The following is a 19,075-nucleotide window of genomic DNA, read 5'->3' on the forward strand; positions in this document are numbered from 1 at the left end:
TTCCTTCAAAATCTCACACCAGCTAATTATTAGCATTCATGTATGTGGCTGACACTTTTATCCGAAGTGGGTTCATTTGCGCCCAGTTATCCACACAGGCACACGCGCTCTTCAACAATCCCCGCAGGAGGGGGCTGTGCTGCCGGGGCGGGGTCTGTCTTGAGCTTGATCCAGATTCCAATTGCAGATGGCGGAGGGTTCCCCCCCTGCAGGGGACAAGGTGAGTGTGGGCATCACAAGGAGCGGCGTGCCTCTGATCTCTGGCAGCCTGCTCAGCTCACCTTGTTTGCAGCTCAGGAACAGTTCCTGGCAGTGTGTCACTTTCACTCACGCAGTTAGTTCACTGGGAACGCAGGCACAGTGCAAGACAAAAATAAACCCAAATTAAAGTGAACAAACTGTGCCGTTCTCTAGGTTAAATGCATGTCTTTACTGAATCTGGATTTGAGCCTCTTTTTTACTGTGAATTAGTTACTATTGTGTACTGATTATTTTTTTGTGAGAAATCCCATGCATAGATATTCTTCCTTGTGTACCTCTGGGCTCTCTCTTGTCTCTCTGGTTAGTAAACACTGTCAGCTCGTTGTTGGAGGAAGGAAGGTGGTATTTGTGTAAGGCGGAGAAATTGTCTGCTCAATAGTGAAAGAGAAGTAGCCATTTTGAATTCGGGCCTGTTCCTGTAATTTACTCTCACATGAAGCATAGAGCTATAACAAAACTGAAAACCAAAAGAAGCCATGCAGAATTCACATATTATTCCCTGTAGTGCAAAGTTATTAATAAATTATATTATTTTTTAAAATGCCACCAAAGTTCTACACACACTTTCTGCTTCATTGTGACCCTTCTTATTGTTTAGTATTCTGCCTTGGATGTATGAAGTATTTTCTCAGTATTCTACCAGCAGTAAGTGCCAGAGCACTGATTTTAGATTTTCTTACCTACCTTACCTTTTCTTATGTTGTAGGTCAGTGGCATGAACAGTATATTTTGAGCCATTGCATCTTGCATAATGAGAAATGGAGATCTTCCTTGCTGGAGGACGATCCATGATAAATATCATTAGTACGCTGATATTGCAAATGGCTCTACAAGGCAATCTGGCTGCTTTGTATGATCAGCCTTCGAGGTTATTTCCCTGGATGTGCATGTGAAGTGAATAGGTCCCTGGAGTACCTTGATCACTGTACTATGTCTGTACTAAAGCACAAGCCTGTTTCTGTCTTGGGTGAGGCTACTAGAGATGTACAGTAGCTGACAGTGAGTGGGAATGGAGGTTGTGCTGTTTCCTTTGAGATCCTGAACCATTGAACCATTGAAGCAGTTTCAAGCTAGTGATGAAAATCTAGACGTAGTACGTTACGTTAGTACGTTAGTAGATTTACGTTAGTAAATCTAGTACGTAGTACGTTATTATGCACAGTGAGCAAAAAAAAAATGAGTTACGTTAATAAATTAATAATTTGCTTACTAGGCAACTTTGCCATATTAGAAACGACTAACTGCTATACTGTAGATAAACATATCATAAGCTATTTGTATTTCTAAAACTTTTGACCGTCATACTTAAGAAATCTTAGAACCTCACAATTAAGTATTTTGTTTTAAATAGCTAAGGAAATTGTCATGACACATTATGGCTGAACTGGTTTCATGCGTTCCATGTTGTTTCTGGAATCATGCAATGAAATTCATTTGATAATCAAATAATCAGTGGACATCTATGTTTAGGAACAAGTGAAGGTTTATTGCACACTGAAAAGAGAATGTTTATTCCGTATATCTGTGTGTTTATCTGTTATTTTTTAAATCTTTCACACAGAAATAGAAGTTAGATGATTTTTAGTCGGATCAGATAAAGCTAGAAATCTTACACAGTCCAGCCTGCTTTTGAACTTGTTAATGAGACAACTCTTCCCACACCTCTGGAGATACTGGGATCTCGAGAGTGACACCACACCAGTTATGATCTGGCACTTAAAGCTACTTTTTCATGTGTCTCTGAAAATAAAGGCTTTATTTCTACTTGTCTGGTACAAACGGATGGCATGTTGTTACACAGCCAGCAAGACAAATATCTAGCCATGCAGAAACACTGCAGTGGTGATTGATAACAGGGACAAAGACACTTAGTACTTGTTCAAAACTACTATGGAGTTTAATAGCTACTTCATAGACAATAAAAACTATTGGTTCAATTAAATTTTCAATTTGTCAATGCTGTTTCTGAATACATACCATAAAACCAGGCAAATAAAAGATTGCATTCATCCTTCATAAGATCTAGTTTGCCCTGGCAGAAATAAGATCCACAGAAAGTAGCTTACTTCCATGGTTCATAGTGCTGTTCAGTAGAATTTCCACTCCCTTCACGTGAGCTTTTGTCGGCTTTAATGTGGTCTCTGCTAGAATCGGAGGCTCAGCAGATCAATAGACCTATTGACCTGGTTTTCAGGCATTGCTTTTTTTAAAGGGGTTATGGATGGGAATTCCCTCTTGCACAGAGCTCTGTCTCTCGGCAGCGTTCCTGAAACCTTCAATTCTGCAGCAGAATTGCAGTGTGGAAGGAGGAGGAAAGAACTGTTCTCGTTGTTATAAAAACATCCCCTGAAGCAGTTCTTTGCAATGCTGTTTTGCATTCTAAAGCTTTTTGCTTGAGTGACAAAATTTGCATCATTTGTTTGTGCATTCAGGTGAACTCTAATTTTCCAGAATCATAAGTAGGTGCGAAAATACTGGCTTGTCTTTGTACCTTTGTCATATCTTGCTAGATTAGTACCTCTAAACCTGTCCCTAGCTCACTTTGAAACTTGAAGCTAAACAGACTCCGAAATAGATTCTCTTTGTTTGTAATACAGTGCTTTTAACTTGTTGATTACCTTTTCAGCGTGACAGTGTTCAAGACTGTCTAACTGCCACAGAATCCTGCACAGGCTGACACGTTTTTGGTGTGGAAACTTCACTGTTCCTTTCACAGGCTGCAGAAACAGCTAAAGACAGATCTCAGAAAAGCGTGATGCCATTTCAAAAAATTGTCTGTGTGATTCTGCTCTTCTGGAAGTAAGCCCAGGGATATGCCTGCTATTTTCGAGAAGCCTGTATGTGCTGGCTTGGCAGGGAGAGCCGGTCTGGAGCGCGTGTCACGTTGACAGGCAGTGGCACGCGCAGAGGGAGGAGAGGTGGAGCTATTCAAGTGGCAGGAGGAGCAGATGGGAGGCCAGCATGTCAGCCTGCAGAGGTGGCACTGGACCACTCACCGCAAGCGAGATGCAGGAAGCTGTGGTGGTCCTGGAGGGGGGCCTGCTGCAGACCTGACAGGCGGTGCGGAGCACAAGAGAAAGCCGCCACACAGTGCAGGCTGGGCGCTGATGTGCAGCAACTGAAATCCAACACACTTGGTTGTAGAGTATAGAGTGGGGGCAACACTAACAGATCGTGCCAGAATTAAACTTTCGCCTTGAACGGTTAGTCACGCTGGAGGACCGCTCGCGTCCTTATGTAAGTAATGGTCAGCCCGCAACGTGAACATGCGTTTGGAATCAGAAGAGGGGGAGGAGAGCGAGAGGTTTATCACAGAAATGCCGACACAAGCGTGAGGTGTTGCGGAAAAAAAGCACATTGAGTCCCGTCCCCTGAACAACGACAATGTGAAACTCTACTGTAGACTCAAAAGTGCTTCTGGAACAGACTGAGCCCTGTACCCTTTTGTGGGTTTGAGAGAGACCCCTTGCATGAAAGAAAGCAGTGCACTAAAAGATCTCCAGGGCTGTTATATATACAGTATATACAGTAGGGTGCAGTTTGATGGGAAAAGCTATATTAAAGAAATGCTTAAAGACTTCCCTAATACTCACAATGGAACTGATATTAAATTCTCTGTGCTGTTTATAAACATTTCAAACACAGATTGACAAAGTGCTCCTCGGTGATTCCTTTCCATCTGGTTCATTTGTAATATCTTTTCTTTTAGGGAGATCTCGACAATAGCATGACAAATAACATTTGTTCCTGTGTGCATATAGCACATACTGCAGATTCAAGATATGTACATTTGTTAAATGTGGGTATATAAAGTCATAAAACTAATCAAAAAGTAATTATTTTTTTAATTAATTGCTGTGGAGTGTATTGTGTATTTCTTTTTTAGTTCACTGCAATATATCCACAGTATTACAATAAGAAATACAAACAGGAAACAGTGAAGCAGTTATATGTTAATATGAATGAGAAGCATCAATTAAGAGCCTCTAGTAAATTATTTTCAAGACATATTTACATACATTTAGCTTTCCAGAGGGTTCCCTGCCCTTGAGATTTGTGGAACTACACTCACATGCAGTGTGTACAATGCAATACATATGTCAATATTCTCTCCCTGTGCCAAAAATCAATGTACAGCAGCTTTGTAGCAGGATATAGAGGAAGAAATTATTCTAAATGAGTTAATAAAAAATACACTTTAAACACATTGGGCAAGTGTCTGGAGATTCCGTGTTAATACGCTTGCAACATGAGCTTTGAATTACAGTACAGCTTACAGATTTTTTTTTCAGATGAATTCATTATTAAATACTTTTAAATGGTTTACATGTATTCCAGAGACACAGCGCTTAAACAAATGCTTACGCTTAATGATTTACTGTATGTTTACTGTTTGTGTGCCTGTGTGCCTGAATAAAACCAGAATTAAAAAATGACATTATTAGCAGCTTTGTAGATGTCCCCAGATGTTTTTTTCTTTTTACTTGTACCTTTGGGTGCCTCAGCAGTTTACCTTCAATTACTGAAACAAATCTGGGCAGCTTTCCGTATTGACCTGGAGCTTCCAGTACATCGAATTCTCAGCTCCGGTCCTCAAGTGCCGCAACGCAGCCACTTCCTGCAAAGTGGTTGTCTTCACATCTCCAGCGCATAAAGAACTGAGGAAAGGTGGCAAAGTGGTGCAGTTAAGTTGTTAATTAGGTCGGTTAGGTATTGAAGAGCTCAGGTGGAATGACAAACGGCAGATACTGTGGCCCTCTAGGACCAGGGGTTGAGCACACTTGCTCTACTGTATATGATGTTTTTTTTTAGCATAACACAAGTTTGTTTTGAAAATCCCACTTCTACAGCACTTGTATTCTGCAGAACTAAAAAAAGTGCAAACCACCTGCGTTTCTCTCTCTCTGTCCTGGGTCGACAGGTGGCGCAGTTGTTCGTGAGCTTCGAAGAAGCGCCTCGAGGGGCAGCTTCCTTAGCGCAGGTGCACAAGGCCAGGCTGCGCGATGGCAGAACGGTGGCTGTCAAAGTGCAGCACCCCAAAGTGCAGAGCCAGAGCTCCAAGGACATTGCAGTAATGGAGGTAACTATGGAGCAGTGACAGCAGCCACGCGCCCCTCTAGGTGCCCCTCAGTGGCCGTGTGTAGCGTTCACCCCTGGCAGAACCATTAACGAGCGTCTGGCTCATAAGTGGATTGAGCCACCTCTGGGTCTCAGTCCCTGGTGTCAGGTAATACATGGGCTGTGGAGCCAAATTCACTGGTCAGCAGCATCTGAAGGTCCCTGCTGGCTGAGGGCTTCTTTGTAAAATGTGTTTGAAAATACACATGCTTGTACTTTTGCAGGTCCTACTGTGTAACACAGTGTCAATGGAAAACGTCTAATATACCTGCTTCACAAAATCCTAAAGGAATTTGTGTAGTAATTTGGCACCTGGGAAACTAGAGGAAGAAAACCTTTATTTAAAATGCAAAGACAGTTTTTAACTGTAGTTACTGTACATAGTTTTTTGTGGATGCTATTTGAAATTCTAATACAAATTGGAGAATTGAGTCATATATTAAGTGAACACTTGCTTACCAAATGTGACGTACTGGGCAGTGAAGTCAGTACTGGAATGATTGCTCATTTTTTTCAACTTTATGCACGCGTCTTATACATACATAACAAATTGTGATAATATAATAATAATCCTCTTTATTTTGTATAAGTTCCTTGTGCATGCTGTGTCCTGGCTGTTCCCTGACTTTGACTTCATGTGGCTGGTGGAGGAGGCCAGGAGGAACCTTCCCTTGGAGCTGGACTTCTTGAACGAAGGCAGGAATGCTGAGAAAGTGGCAGAGATGCTTAAACACTTCAAATTCCTCAAGGTATGACCATGTAGCCGCAAAATTTAAAAGACAAAGGTATATATTTTTTCCACACAGTGCATTAAGACTAGAGTTGGTTATCTCGTAGCAAAGAATGTAACCATGTCCAGCTGCAGTAGAGCTACCGCCTGGTTTGAAAACAAGGATGATGTGAATTTAGCTGGGGGTTTTATCTGAACTTTAGTCAAGATACCAGATTTAGTATGCCTGATCCACAACCGTAATCCTTTCAGAACAGAAAAGAGTCCAGTTTCATTTCGAACCAGTGGCTTTTAGCACCATGAATCCTGCTTCCTGAAGTGTCAGGGTTTGCCGCAGCCCAGTAGGAGAGATTTCTGTTCTTCATTTTTTGAAAATGAACAATATCCCTGCCACCAATTCAGATAAGCAGATACTGTATGTAGGCACACGCAGTCTCACACACCCTGAACTTTCTAGTCCTCTGAATTATTAAAATAAGAGTTCCAGATAAAAGGAATTAGTTCTTGGAAGTGTCCGGCCAGGGCCTGCAAGGCCTGCTGGCTTTCCCAGCAGTTGATAAGAGATGCTATCGAGGTGACGTAATACAAATTATATCTCAAGGAAATTAAAAATAATGTAAGAGATCAATAGTATCTTTGGCAAATCCTTTCCCCCAGACTTTTACTAATCCTAAGCAATTTTGTTTGCCAAGCTGAGGCTCAGGGAGAAAGTACACACACAGATTCTGTCGAACGTTCTGCATGTTGCAGCTGTAGTACCAGGCAGCCTGCAACAGGATGTGCCAGGTGTCCTTCGTGGAAGTAAAATTCATACAGAGTGTCAGAGTCGCCTACACAGGACATAAGCAAGGTGAGGAGGCAGCAGGTGAGAAGTGCTGAGATGAGGGGGTGATTTTTGCCCAGTGATTGGGAGCTCACTGGTGAGGACAGGCATGAAAAGCCCCTTAGTGTCCTCAGGCTTTTAATCTCTCATTAAACGAGAGGGTTTAGTAGGTACTTGACACAGAGGTGTTAAAACTGTCTGATAAAGAGCAGCAGCCTGGTGAATTCTGACCTTGGAGTGAACAAGAACACACAGCAAATCTGTTTGAGATAGAAGGTGCTGAGGGGCACTTGAAGAGATGTTGTATGTTAAAACAGCCGGATGTTTTCAGAGAAAGAACTTCACAAGGTAAATAATCTGTCATAACAACCTCCAAGAGCTGCCCCACACATCCCTTTTTATTTTTAATGAATAGCAGGAAGACCTCGCTCAGCCCCTCTGATAATGAGAGGTGGTGTGTGCTCTCTGCAGCTTTACACGGAGAGATCTTTGGGTTTAATGCAGCTTTTACAGTTTGCAAATTGGATGGCAGTGTGGCAACAATGGCGAGCTGAGTGAAAATAAAGCACTCTGTTCATTGCTGGATCCTGCATCAAGCTCATAAACAGGCAGAGCTTATCAGGTGTAATTTAGAATAAAAGGTTACCGACCTATTAATTCTGTCATTGTAGGATCCTATTCAAAAGCATGTCTGTGTATGAGCACTGTTCCAAAGGAGATTTTATTTCCAAAGAATTGCACAGCAATATGGTGCACAGATGAAAACAAGATTTTGTTTTCAAAACAATGAATTATCCGCAGAAATGACATCAAAAGCAACCAGCCAGGTAATAAGAAGGAATACCCGGTATGTAGATAAAATAGCCAAACAAATAAGACTGCATTAATATATGAAATGTGCTACAGTACGTAGTGTACTGAAGCACAGGTAGTCAGAAATGTGTCGAGACTCCTCTGATAATGCAGGAGATTAATGAAAGCACAAAGAGCTCATGTTAATTTAATGAAGCCAGGTAATCCTCTTTTCACCAATCTGTGCAAGCTGTTGTTGCAAGGTAACAGTTTTGTGGCTATCCAGGGACTTTATTTTTTTTAGCATCTGTTTTTGAAAATAAATGAAGGGCATTTTCTCTGCATTCTTTTTAAGTTGAGTAAGTTTGAAAAACATATTAGTTTAAGTTCCCTGTTTGACACTTTTGACTTTACATCCTAACATTGTTTGCCTGTGTTATTGCTTCCCTCGTTGTCATGAATATGGCAATGATGCGTCACATGTCATTTTTGACTGTAGCCTCTTCTATCTCAGTGTTTCCTAATTTGTATTTATAGCTTATGCTTTTCCTACCTACACATCTATATTAAACCTCATATGCCAGGTGCTTGCACAGTCTTTAGCTTCATCTAGATGTTTTTCAGTTTTACTTGCTGCTTTTGTTGTGTTTGCTAATCCTCCTAGTTTAGTATTGTCTGCAAACCTGACTAGTTTACTAACTACTGTATGTCACAGTCTAGTTGATTGATTTAAATTATGAAGTGCAGCAGTACTAGAACAGATCTCTGTGGTACTCCACTATTTACATCACTTGTCACAGACCTATAAATACTGTACAACATTTATATACAGTATTTAATGTACAGTGTTCTGAAGCAGTTAAAACTTAAATGGGAATAAACCGTGTTAAATGTTTTATTTCACCACATATATAATCAGATAAGTCAGACTAAGAACAATTTCCAGTTTGTGGTGATGACTTGGAAAATACCCACTTATACCTCATGGCATCTACTGGAGGTATTTGAGTGAAGTAAACCAGCAGTGCCCCACTGGGTTTTTAATCCTTGACCTTCTAGTCCTGAGCACAACTCCATATTGGTGCCCCAAACATCAGCAAAAACTGAAAACTGTAGTAAGTGCAAGTACAATGAACAGTGTGTCTCTGTGTGAAGAATGCCCAGCTGTGAGAAACAATGGCTCAGGGGGGGCCTGAGCAGAATGCGATCTCTCTTCCTGTCTGAGAGTTAAAACAGACAAGAAATTAATTATATTGATTATTCCTTGCACGACACTGTCTGTGTTCATGAGATAAGGCCATCGTTTGGTGGATTTTACTGTGAATTCAAAGTGCAATGAGAAATTAAAATAATCCCAGTTTGAGTGAAGCTCAGCAGGAATGTGCTTTGTTTTAGGTACCAAAAATTCACTGGGACCTCTCAACCACACGTGTTCTGACCATGGAGTTTATGGATGGCGGGCAGGTGAATGACAGAGAGTATATGAAGGAGCATGACATCGATGTCAATGAGGTAAGCATTGTTTGCTGAATTTAAATACCTTCTGAAAGAATTTGAAAGTGATTTTCACCGTGAAGAAAGCAATCTTGTTTATACTGCAGGCATCAGCACCACTCTGGGAACAATCCCAGGCCTGGAGTGGGATAGGTGCTCAGTTCGCTGCCAGCTCATGGAAGAATTCTCATTCTGAAAAACTACCATTTCCATTAAAACTACCATTTTGGTCATTACTGCTTGAAAACGTTCGGAACAGAATTTCCAAAATCAATGAGTCACAGTCCAGGAGGTGCTCATTTTGCTCTTTGAATTGAAGACAATAACAAATAGGCACTCTTCTTTTCAGACCTTAGCAAAATTATTTAAATTTTATAATCAGACTGACGCTTACTCTGCCCTGCATCCCTCTAATTTTATACACATATGAGAAAAAATGGGAAGAAATGAATGGATGTTCTATAGGCCCTATAGAGGACCTTATACTGACACTGGAAAACAGTATAAAGTAAACCAAGGAATAAAATAACACTAATATAAAACTCTAAAAATATGTGTGATTTGGCTGAGGTCTCATTTTTGGATTAATGTTGTTACCTTGATGATATTGTGTTTGAGATGCAGGCCAGAATGAAGAATGTGGGGGCAATCTTTGATCCTTTACAGACTTTTCAATTACATGAAAAATTCTCTTATTCTATCTTAGCTTATTGCCCAGCTGCGTTATGTGTTCATAGGAGAAAAACTGCTTCATGTGTTTCTTTTTTCAAGGATTGATTATTTTTAGGGTTTATTTGCAGGAGTCTCTAAAACTGCTCTTAAGCCACAGTGCCTGAATGTGAGAATATGAATCTGGCAGCCAGAATTCTGACTAGGTAATGCATAAGTAATCACATTACTCCTGTCTTGGACTGAGTCCATACAGTGCCATCTAGTCAGATTTTGAGTTGATTTTGAAGTTTTTCAGCTTATGTTCAAGACTCAACATAGTACATTTCCCTAGTATCGAACCAATGTGTCATGTGTTTACTGTTTCTGGGACTTTTGCTGCACTGACCCTGATATGCTATGAGCCTCCACAGTTTGTCTGCAGTCTGGGGGTGACAAAGCCTCTTGTTACTGTGCGCCCGAAGGCTCTGGAACATCAGAACATCACCCCAAATTAATCCTAAAGCGCTCAGCCTCATCCAGTGCAGGCTAAAAGTTACGTTTTCTGTGTCTGCTTTCTTTTATTGGAATTGTCATTAATTTTGTGAAATGCATTTTTTTCTATAAAAATCAATTTTGCAAAGAAAGCACTTTGAGATGATTGCTTTTAAAAGATACCGTGTTGCTAATAATAGTACTAGAAAGATAAATGTAGAGAAACAGCAGAAAGAAGGGCCATCTGTGATAGGCCTAATGGAGGTCATCTTGGCAGCGTGTTGTTTCTGACAGAGGGAAGGCCTGTGGAGCAGAAGGGACACGAGAAAGGCCTTTATAGTAACGTGCAGGGGCATTCTGTTTTGGGTTTTTTAAGTCAGTAAAAAGCTTAGATGGCTGATTACAGAGCTGGGAAGTACAGATTTTTTGGGGGGCTTTTGATTAGTTCGGTCTCTGGAAAAAGAGTTTCCGGGTTTTATATTGTCGTAATTACAGAGAAAATAAGCATACACAAAAGTCATGTGGAAATGCATCTCGCGTGCTGTGTTAAGTGATTACCTCAGTGGTGAAAGTGCAAGACCAAGTGATCACGTACACACAAATACAATGGTATTGATACATACTGTATATTCATTTACATACAGTATATACACTTTTACACATATGTACAGTATGTACCAGTTGCAGACATATCTTTCTTTATATATATATAGTATATGTTTCAGAAGACAATTAGAAATTACTGTCCAAATATCTTGGTGTGTGACTATGTGTTTTGTGTATTGGTATACCCATAGGTATATACTGTATAGAGAGAAAAAGGGAGGGGTAGTTTATTTCTTTTCTCAAAATCCTTTAAATTGCAGGTGATTTGTTTTTCATTTATTTCTCTTGCCTTTAACACACATTAATGGAAATGAAAAGTGATTTCAGTCTGCCTTCTATTCTAATTTATTTACAGAGTGCTTGAAGAGTGATAGATTTATTTTTACTCAGTCTTTGCCTTTACACATTAAATCCCCTTGTCATTACAGGATGCCCATGTAGAACAACATTTAAGTTAAGGCAACTCCTTTTCCAGGCTTGAATTATTGGTGTTTGTTGATACTGATCATCATGGATTATCATTAAAGCATTTACTAAGGCATATTAATCTTTATGGATCAGTTTAATCCCTGGGTTGTAACAGTAGTTAATCATAGCAGTGTTGATTTGTAAAGACAGTTCCAAAACACAACAGAAGCTAATATTGAAGCAGCATCTAGTTTATGTGCAACCAAAAAAAAATACCATACTAATATGCTATTGATTGATAGATGGTTTCATTTGCAAAGCAATATTTTGCACAGAGGAGGAGCTCTGTTTTTCAGTGAGGATGACAGGAACAGCAGTGTCTCCTTTGATACCCTAGGAACCAGTTTGAGCCTGTCCTGAATCCTTAGCTGAAGATACAGTTTTTCAAATAGATCAAACCCACTGATGCCCACTCTCAGTATTCTGAAAATTCTATTAAAGACATTTGTCATATTGAGAGGGCTGATTTCCTTTTTTGTCAGACTTTGATTTAATTTAGACTGGACTAGCTGTGTCTGTTTTCTGCCAGATTATGGTCTCTGGTCAGTTTCACTCACTTTTTAGCTCTGCTGCAGGGTATATGTTTAATGGTGAATTGATTGTGTTACATCAAAAATAGACTTGATATTTTCCAATTACAACACCACAGTTTATAGTATGATGTTCCTTTAAGAACTTTAAATTGCTTAAGCTTTTATAATGGAATTTCGTTGTCAATGACAAAGAGTAGAATAATTCTGTCTTTTTGCCAGATGGCATCTGGTTTAAGCGGTTGTGTGATTTAGATCATCGTATTGGATTCGAGGGTGTCACAGTCGGTATGTTTGCATCTTTTTTAAATGGCCCGTGTGAGGCCAGACATAAGATATTAGAGAAGAATCTCTAGAATAAATACAATAACAATAGCAAGTGAAGAACAACATACTGTAATGGCCTTTTTCAAATATAGATGAAGTGGCAACCACTTCATGGCAGTTCTTTTGTTTTGTCCTGGGGCAGTGTGGTGGCTCAGTGCCCCTCATTGCCAGAGCTTCTGGGTGCTGTTCCTGGGGTGCTGTCTGCATGAAGTTTGTACCTCCTCCCATGTTCACATGTGTTTCGTCCAGGTGCTCTGGTTTCCTCCCACAGTCCAAACACATGCTGGTAAGCTGATTGGTTTCTATGAAAATTGGCCCTGGTGTGAGTGTGTGCATTTGTGTCTGTCTGTGCCCTGTGATGGACTGGCATCCCGTCCTGGGTATATCCTGCATTGTGCCTGTTGCCTGCCAGGATAGGCTCCGGCTCCCCCGCGACCCCGTGTTGGATAGAAAATGAATGGATGGATGTTTTTCCTACAGATTGTAATTGTGTGCAGGCTAAACAAGGACCCTATACCCTACATTTTAATCAAGTATGCCTGACGGTGAGATTATCATCATACGAATCGTTACTAAATTTTTTAATTTCCACTTCTGTTTTTTGACACGTCTGGTATTCCATATTCATATTTCCTGCTGCACCTACAACTGAAAAATTATCCATTAGTCTTTATGGAAACTCATTTTGGGCTATGCTTTACAGCCAGTGAACAGGCCTATCAGTCCTGAAAGCTTGTGAGTGCATTCCCTTTTGTTAGACTAATAAATGGATTCATTTTAGCACCTGTACTCTTCATTTATGTTAGACACCAAGGTTTTTTCAAAGAATTAGTATGCAAGTCTTCTAGTCGTTGTCTTGCAGAGCATGAGGCTTAAAACAACAGCCTTTCTTTTTTTATTTTACACCTAGGCTCCATCGTGGGTGACAGATTGGTAAATAAGAGATGACACCAGCCCTCAAGCAGAAATTCTGCTTCCATAATAAACAACCCTTAAACACAGAAATCACCTACGTCTTTATATCATGTCCTTTTAAATCTGCCTTATTCATATTTTTCACAATCTTGTGTATACATTATCTTTTTTTTCTTCAAGTGTCTATCTTTCTTTATACTGTACATTTTTCCCTTAACTGTAAGCTTGAACATTTTAAAATGCAGTTTGAAAGATACAGTCTTGGGCAATTAATCTGTAAAATCCTGAATTAGTGAACATCTGGATAAATATGCATAATAAAAATGGAAGATACTTACTAGGGCATTTCAGAGAATGACATAAATTACACCATTCACTTCAATGTAAAGGGAAATCTAATGCACAGTTCACTCTCAAATTAGTGCCTAGGGCTTGGACAGCATAAAAGAATACAAACCTTTTGATTTGACATCACTACATCTTTTCCAATTTTTAATGCTATGAAAGCAGTCTTCCTCATTGAATTTTTTCAAAATAATTAGAGTTGTCGTACGCTCATTTACTCATGTTGTGTATTGGCACTGCCAGACAGAATTCATATAGATTTCCAATCTGAAGCCACTAATTAATTCTGTGCATGTTTACAAATTCAAAAGGTTTTAGAACTCTGAAATGAACAGTTTAAGGTGTTAGGAAGAAGAACAGAAAAACACCTGGCAGTAAAATGAAGACATCTCTGCAGGATTTTATTTGAATCTACTCAACAGAAAGAAATAGTTTGTAGTGTTAGTCTTGTACAAGCTCAAGATTGCACAAGGTTGATTTAGAGGTCTAGGGAACACTGTGCTGTAATCTTTCTTTTTGGCCTGTCAATTTAAAATATTATATTCCTGTCTGTGCAATGTGCAGTCTTGAAACACTCAACAGTTAAACTTCACAAATGTATTATTTTCAAGTTAGGTCACCACAACTGGAATAAGAGATAACTTTAAAATAAGATAAGGCTGCTGCAATCCACTTAATAAGTTATTTTTCTTATAAATACAGCATAAAGTAGTGAATACAAGCGGTTTTGAAGGCTTCCAAGTATTATTAAATACTAAGGAAAAGCAACGTTCAGTAATACATTTTAAATAGTAGCAGTCTGCACTTTAGATAATATGTTGACAGCAGAACAAAAATGCTGTCAGGCAGCAATCTTGGTTTTCACAGAAACTCCATTTTGCCCTGCTGGGATTGTATTGCTAAGGGAATGATGCCAGCTAAGACTGCGATTAGTTGGCCAAACACTTTTAGGTTCGAACCAGTTTGGCCAACATGGTGATGACCTGGTGAGGGCACCAAACGCACTGCTGCAGCCTGTGACACGCGAGTCTAAAGTAGATTTAAGTGCTGATGTACTGTGCTGAATTTCAGTTCCATAGCGAAAGTCCGGCTGTTCCCAAGACAGAGGCAGTTTAAAGGCTGGCAATCAGACTGCTGTCTTGGTTGAAGCAGAAACCCCATTTCAACATGTTAATTGCATTCTCACTAAAATGATATCACATTTCGAGTTCGCTGGCTGAACTGTACTCAGCAAATTTTTAAACCTGCATTTCCCAAGACAGCAGTAGTTTCAAGTCTGAGAACAATATTACAGTTGGACAGTCATCTTGGTTTAAGCAAGAATCCCACTTTGATCTGCAGTAATAATTTGGTCACTAAAATGATACAGCACTTGGCATTCGTTGGCCAAGTAGTTTTTTATACGGAAGGGGTACTGTTGTGGGCCACATATTGTTGGTGAAAGAAAATAAATGATGGTCAGATCACCATCTTGCTTTGCACGGGAAAACCATTTTCATTTGTATTCCTCCTGATAGGACTGAGGGTAATCTACACTAGCTGAGCTTTTGATGCACTACTTTACATACATGTGACGCTCCTGTTGCACTTAGTCACTGTAGTTACTTGCATCACTTGCATGTCAGAGTGCGAGACTCTGAATCCTGCTCTGGATTTTGAATCTTCAAGTCTGTTTTTACGTGTTTAAGTATGTTTTGTGTGTCATAAAAAACATATAAATCAACTATATCATGCAACATAAATGTGATACTGCTGTACTTACTGTTAAAAGGTGAAGCGGGCTGAGGCAGAAGACTGGCTTCAAGTGCAGGTGTAGCAGCGGACAGGCAGAAACTCCAGTGGTGTCAACCAGGAACAGGCAGAGGTGTCTCGGGAGTTAAGTGTCGCAGGAAAACACAGAATCAAAGTGGACAAAAGCAAGCCAGGGACAGAGCCAGGAGCAAACACTAAAGAGCAGTTCAGGGGAAGTCCAGGAAATCAAAGTCATTACAGACACGTTTCGGACATGGGAGGTAAGTGACTAGGGAATGCTACGGCCAGTGAACAAAGACTAATACTAAGCGCTGAAGAATGCCAAGATGGATCTTAAACAGCAGAAGAAGTTACAGTCTAACTCTTAAGGTTTCACTAATCATCCCCCATAGCGCATTGTCATGGTAACTAAGTGATTAGCTAGGTTAGAGCAGTTGGTGGTGCCTCTGGCGTGATTGCTTGTTCTCTGGCGAGCACACGTATGACAGTATCCCCTCCTTAACTGGTGACCTCTGGGCACTGGACGAGCCTTGTCCAGAAACCCAGAATGAAAAGGATGCACCAGGTGCGGGACACTGATGTCCTTAGCTGGAACCCAGGCCAGTTCTGCTACACCCCTACCTCCCCAGCGAGCCAGGTATTGTACACTGTCACGAACCACATGAGAAATCCAAAATCTGTTGGGGAGCAGGTTCATTGGCAGAGGTAGGCAAGAAGGGTTTGTTTTTAGCAGATTTCTGAAAAGAAACATGGAAGGTTATTGAGAGTCTCTGCCCAAGAAAGGTAAAGCCAGTAAGTAGCTTAATCGATGTGATTCACGACCTGAAAAGGAGCAATAGAATGGAGAGCTATGTTTTTTGGAAGGAACATGAAGGCAGAGATGTGTAGTGGGTAACCATACCCTTTGTTCAGGAAAGAGTGGAGATGGGCTGTGTCTACATCAATGGGCAAACGTCTTATGAGTCAGAGCTGCTTTCAAGAGATTCTGATGTACTTTCCACCAAACATCCTGTAAGGTAAGATAGTGTCCAGCAGGAACATCTGTGCTAACAGGGTCTCTTAGGACAATAGGGGAGGTTGATAACCATGGACACATTCAAAAAATGCCTGTCTGATTAATCAAATATGTATTGGGCAGTTTGCCCAGAGAGGAATCCCAGTTTGTAAGAAATATCACAGTATGTATTCCGTACCATGACATATGGCAACACAGAAGAAACATATTGTTTAAGAGGAGCCCCATTGAGAGTGTTTCTTGAAAGCAGTGGATTGTGTATTGCACAAGACTCATGGGATGGCCAGCATGCTCTAGCTGTTCCTATCATGCCGTAGTTGCTGCAGACTCTTCCCATCATGTCACCAGCCTTGGTTTCAGGTGTCGGATTTTTTAACCACAGAACATGTTGTATGCCTTTGTATTTGTTGGCTTCTTGTTTACAATCAATAAAACTGAATTGTTGTAATCTTTTTAAAGGAAGTCAAACCTTGCATAACAACAGAGACACAATAAGAGAGAGAGGAGGTCTTTTAGCCCATCTTAGTAGCTAACTCATCTGAGGATCTCATCTAGTTGTTTCTTAAAAGAGACTGAAACAAACCCGGGTAGCTTGACCCTTACCCCCATACACCTTTAGATATAGAAGTGCCTGTTCTTGGTTTTAAAATAACGTCTGCAGTTTCCACATGTGCCCTCTGGTTTGTGCTTCACCGTTCATTCTACTTGTCAGTACTTTTGAGGATTTTGAATTCTTCTATCAGGCCCCCTTGTAGTCTTCTTCAACCTGTGAGTGAAATCATGGGGATCAGAATTGCACACTATATTCTAAGGGATATTGTCAGAGATGTATTCTGATATAACATTGTGGTAAAGCAGTTGTAACAGCAACAGAGCTTGTATGATTATCATGTTTAGAATTAAGTGTTAAAATGATTATCTTGCCTTGAATGGAAAGTCACTCATCTCTGGAAGTGCTCATCTCCTTTGAGGCAGTTGTCAGTGCTGGTTCTCTAACAGAAGCCATCATAAATTGGACTCATCATGACACCTCCAGTGATGAGCTGCCACTAGCAAAGCCTCTTAGTCTACAAGGAGGGGGCTTAAATCCCCTGACAGTGCCAGAATGACCAACCAACAAAGATCAAATCACATGGGGAAGCCCCCTACACCTGATGATGTCACAACTGCATGGTATTTTTAAATACGATGCTACATTTATGTTGCAAAAATATGCTTAAATGTATCACAGCTGTACGTACCGGGGCAAATAGCCTCAGTATTACAGTAGAAATTTGCAGACAAATAAGTAGAAAAATATCTGCTGGGAAATTAGTTCCTCAAAAACTCAATTAATTTTCATCCTAAATTGACACAGGGTACACTACTCCCAAAGCATATGTTTAGACCAATTTTACTAGAAAGGAATGATAAAAAAATAATTTTGTGTGCTGTCAGGGTATTTTCAGTAATGCAAGTAATACTCAGTTTATGAATTTAAAATAGTCACTTATTTTGTTTGTCAGCACTAAAAAAAACAGTTTTATGGCATTGTAGAAGTTCAAGTCACATGAAGAAGGCTCCACAGCTGAAATGTTGTTTCTTTTCTTTTCAGCATAGAATAAACCTTTACCTGTTATTGCATTATAGATTTTTTAAAAACAGAATTCATTTGTAATATCAAATTTGGAAAATGTTATTATCAGTACAGCACTTATTTACACTGTAAGGGATCTTTGGTGCTGGTACTGTGTATTACCTTGTTAACATCTCAAGAGAATGTGACAGTACTTAGGAAAGTACTTAGGACTATATTATGCAAAGGAACAAGTAATAGGTTTATTCCATGCTGAAAAAAAGAAGAAAGAGAACACAACGTTTCGGCTGTGGAGCCTTCTTCAGGTGTGGGTGACGCATGCTGACGCAGCTACCCACCTGAAGGACTATATTATTATCGGTATGTCATTTGCTTATTCAAAGTTGTGAATAGCTGTTTTAATTATCAATAAGGAACCCAAATATAAATACAGAATACCCAAAATACAAACTTACATTAACTTACCTAACATAATCTGAATGGACATTCACTACATTCTGTATCATATGTAGAACACTGGGTTTTTAAAAGGGTTTCTCAGCCCAAAGTTTAGCCCCAGTAGGAAACTGAGTTCTTGAAATTAGATTATCTTAAAATCACAGCAATGTGGAATACAATTTATTACCTATGAATTAAGTCTTAAAAGAGGGATGTCTGTGGGCCTCTTTTTAGTATTGTTCATATTTAAGGAGCAGCTGTTACATGTTTCACAACCATTGACATAATCTATTTTTATTTCTGTGGAACATGTTGTGCGTATTGTTAAAGTGCACAGAAAATGAATCAGCATGATTAAATTCTGAGACATTTTCTGCATAATGAGTTATGATCTTTACATCCTTGACCTTGAGAGTACTCCTCCTGTCACAAAGTAACAACCTATATTACAGTAGTGTTTGCTGTAAAAGTAAATAAACAAACCTTATATGAGAGTATTTTATCTTCAAGAGAGATTGGCCTAGACATTAGCCAATGATGATGAGAGTTATTAGACAGCTGATGAGATAGATATCGAACATAATAAATGATGGAGTCTCTTCCCAAGAAAATGGATAGAATTATTAACTTGCTGTGACGTCTCCAAGGTTCTGTGTGAGAGCTGGCGTGCAAGTAATCAAAAGATTGATGATGGCTAAAATAGACTTTTCTCAGTACTGAGGGACGTGCACAGAATTCTTGA

At 39.8% G+C, this 19,075-nt stretch overlaps 1 protein-coding gene across 2 annotated transcripts in view; it reads left to right on the forward strand.

Moving 5' to 3' along the window:
* adck1 (aarF domain containing kinase 1) overlaps positions 1-19,075 on the forward strand; it is a 152,709-nt gene that overhangs the window by 81,246 nt on the left and 52,388 nt on the right. For both annotated transcript variants that reach the window (XM_088924578.1, XM_088924579.1), the window contains 3 exons: positions 5,183-5,341; positions 5,970-6,128; positions 9,120-9,236. In XM_088924578.1, coding sequence (XP_088780704.1) covers positions 5,183-5,341; positions 5,970-6,128; positions 9,120-9,236 — 435 coding nt within the window. The remainder of the gene's footprint in view (positions 1-5,182; positions 5,342-5,969; positions 6,129-9,119; positions 9,237-19,075) is intronic.

This window comes from Atractosteus spatula, chromosome 9, assembly GCF_055471065.1.
Source record: "Atractosteus spatula isolate fAtrSpa1 chromosome 9, fAtrSpa1.hap1, whole genome shotgun sequence".
NCBI classification, from domain to species: domain Eukaryota; kingdom Metazoa; phylum Chordata; class Actinopteri; order Semionotiformes; family Lepisosteidae; genus Atractosteus; species Atractosteus spatula.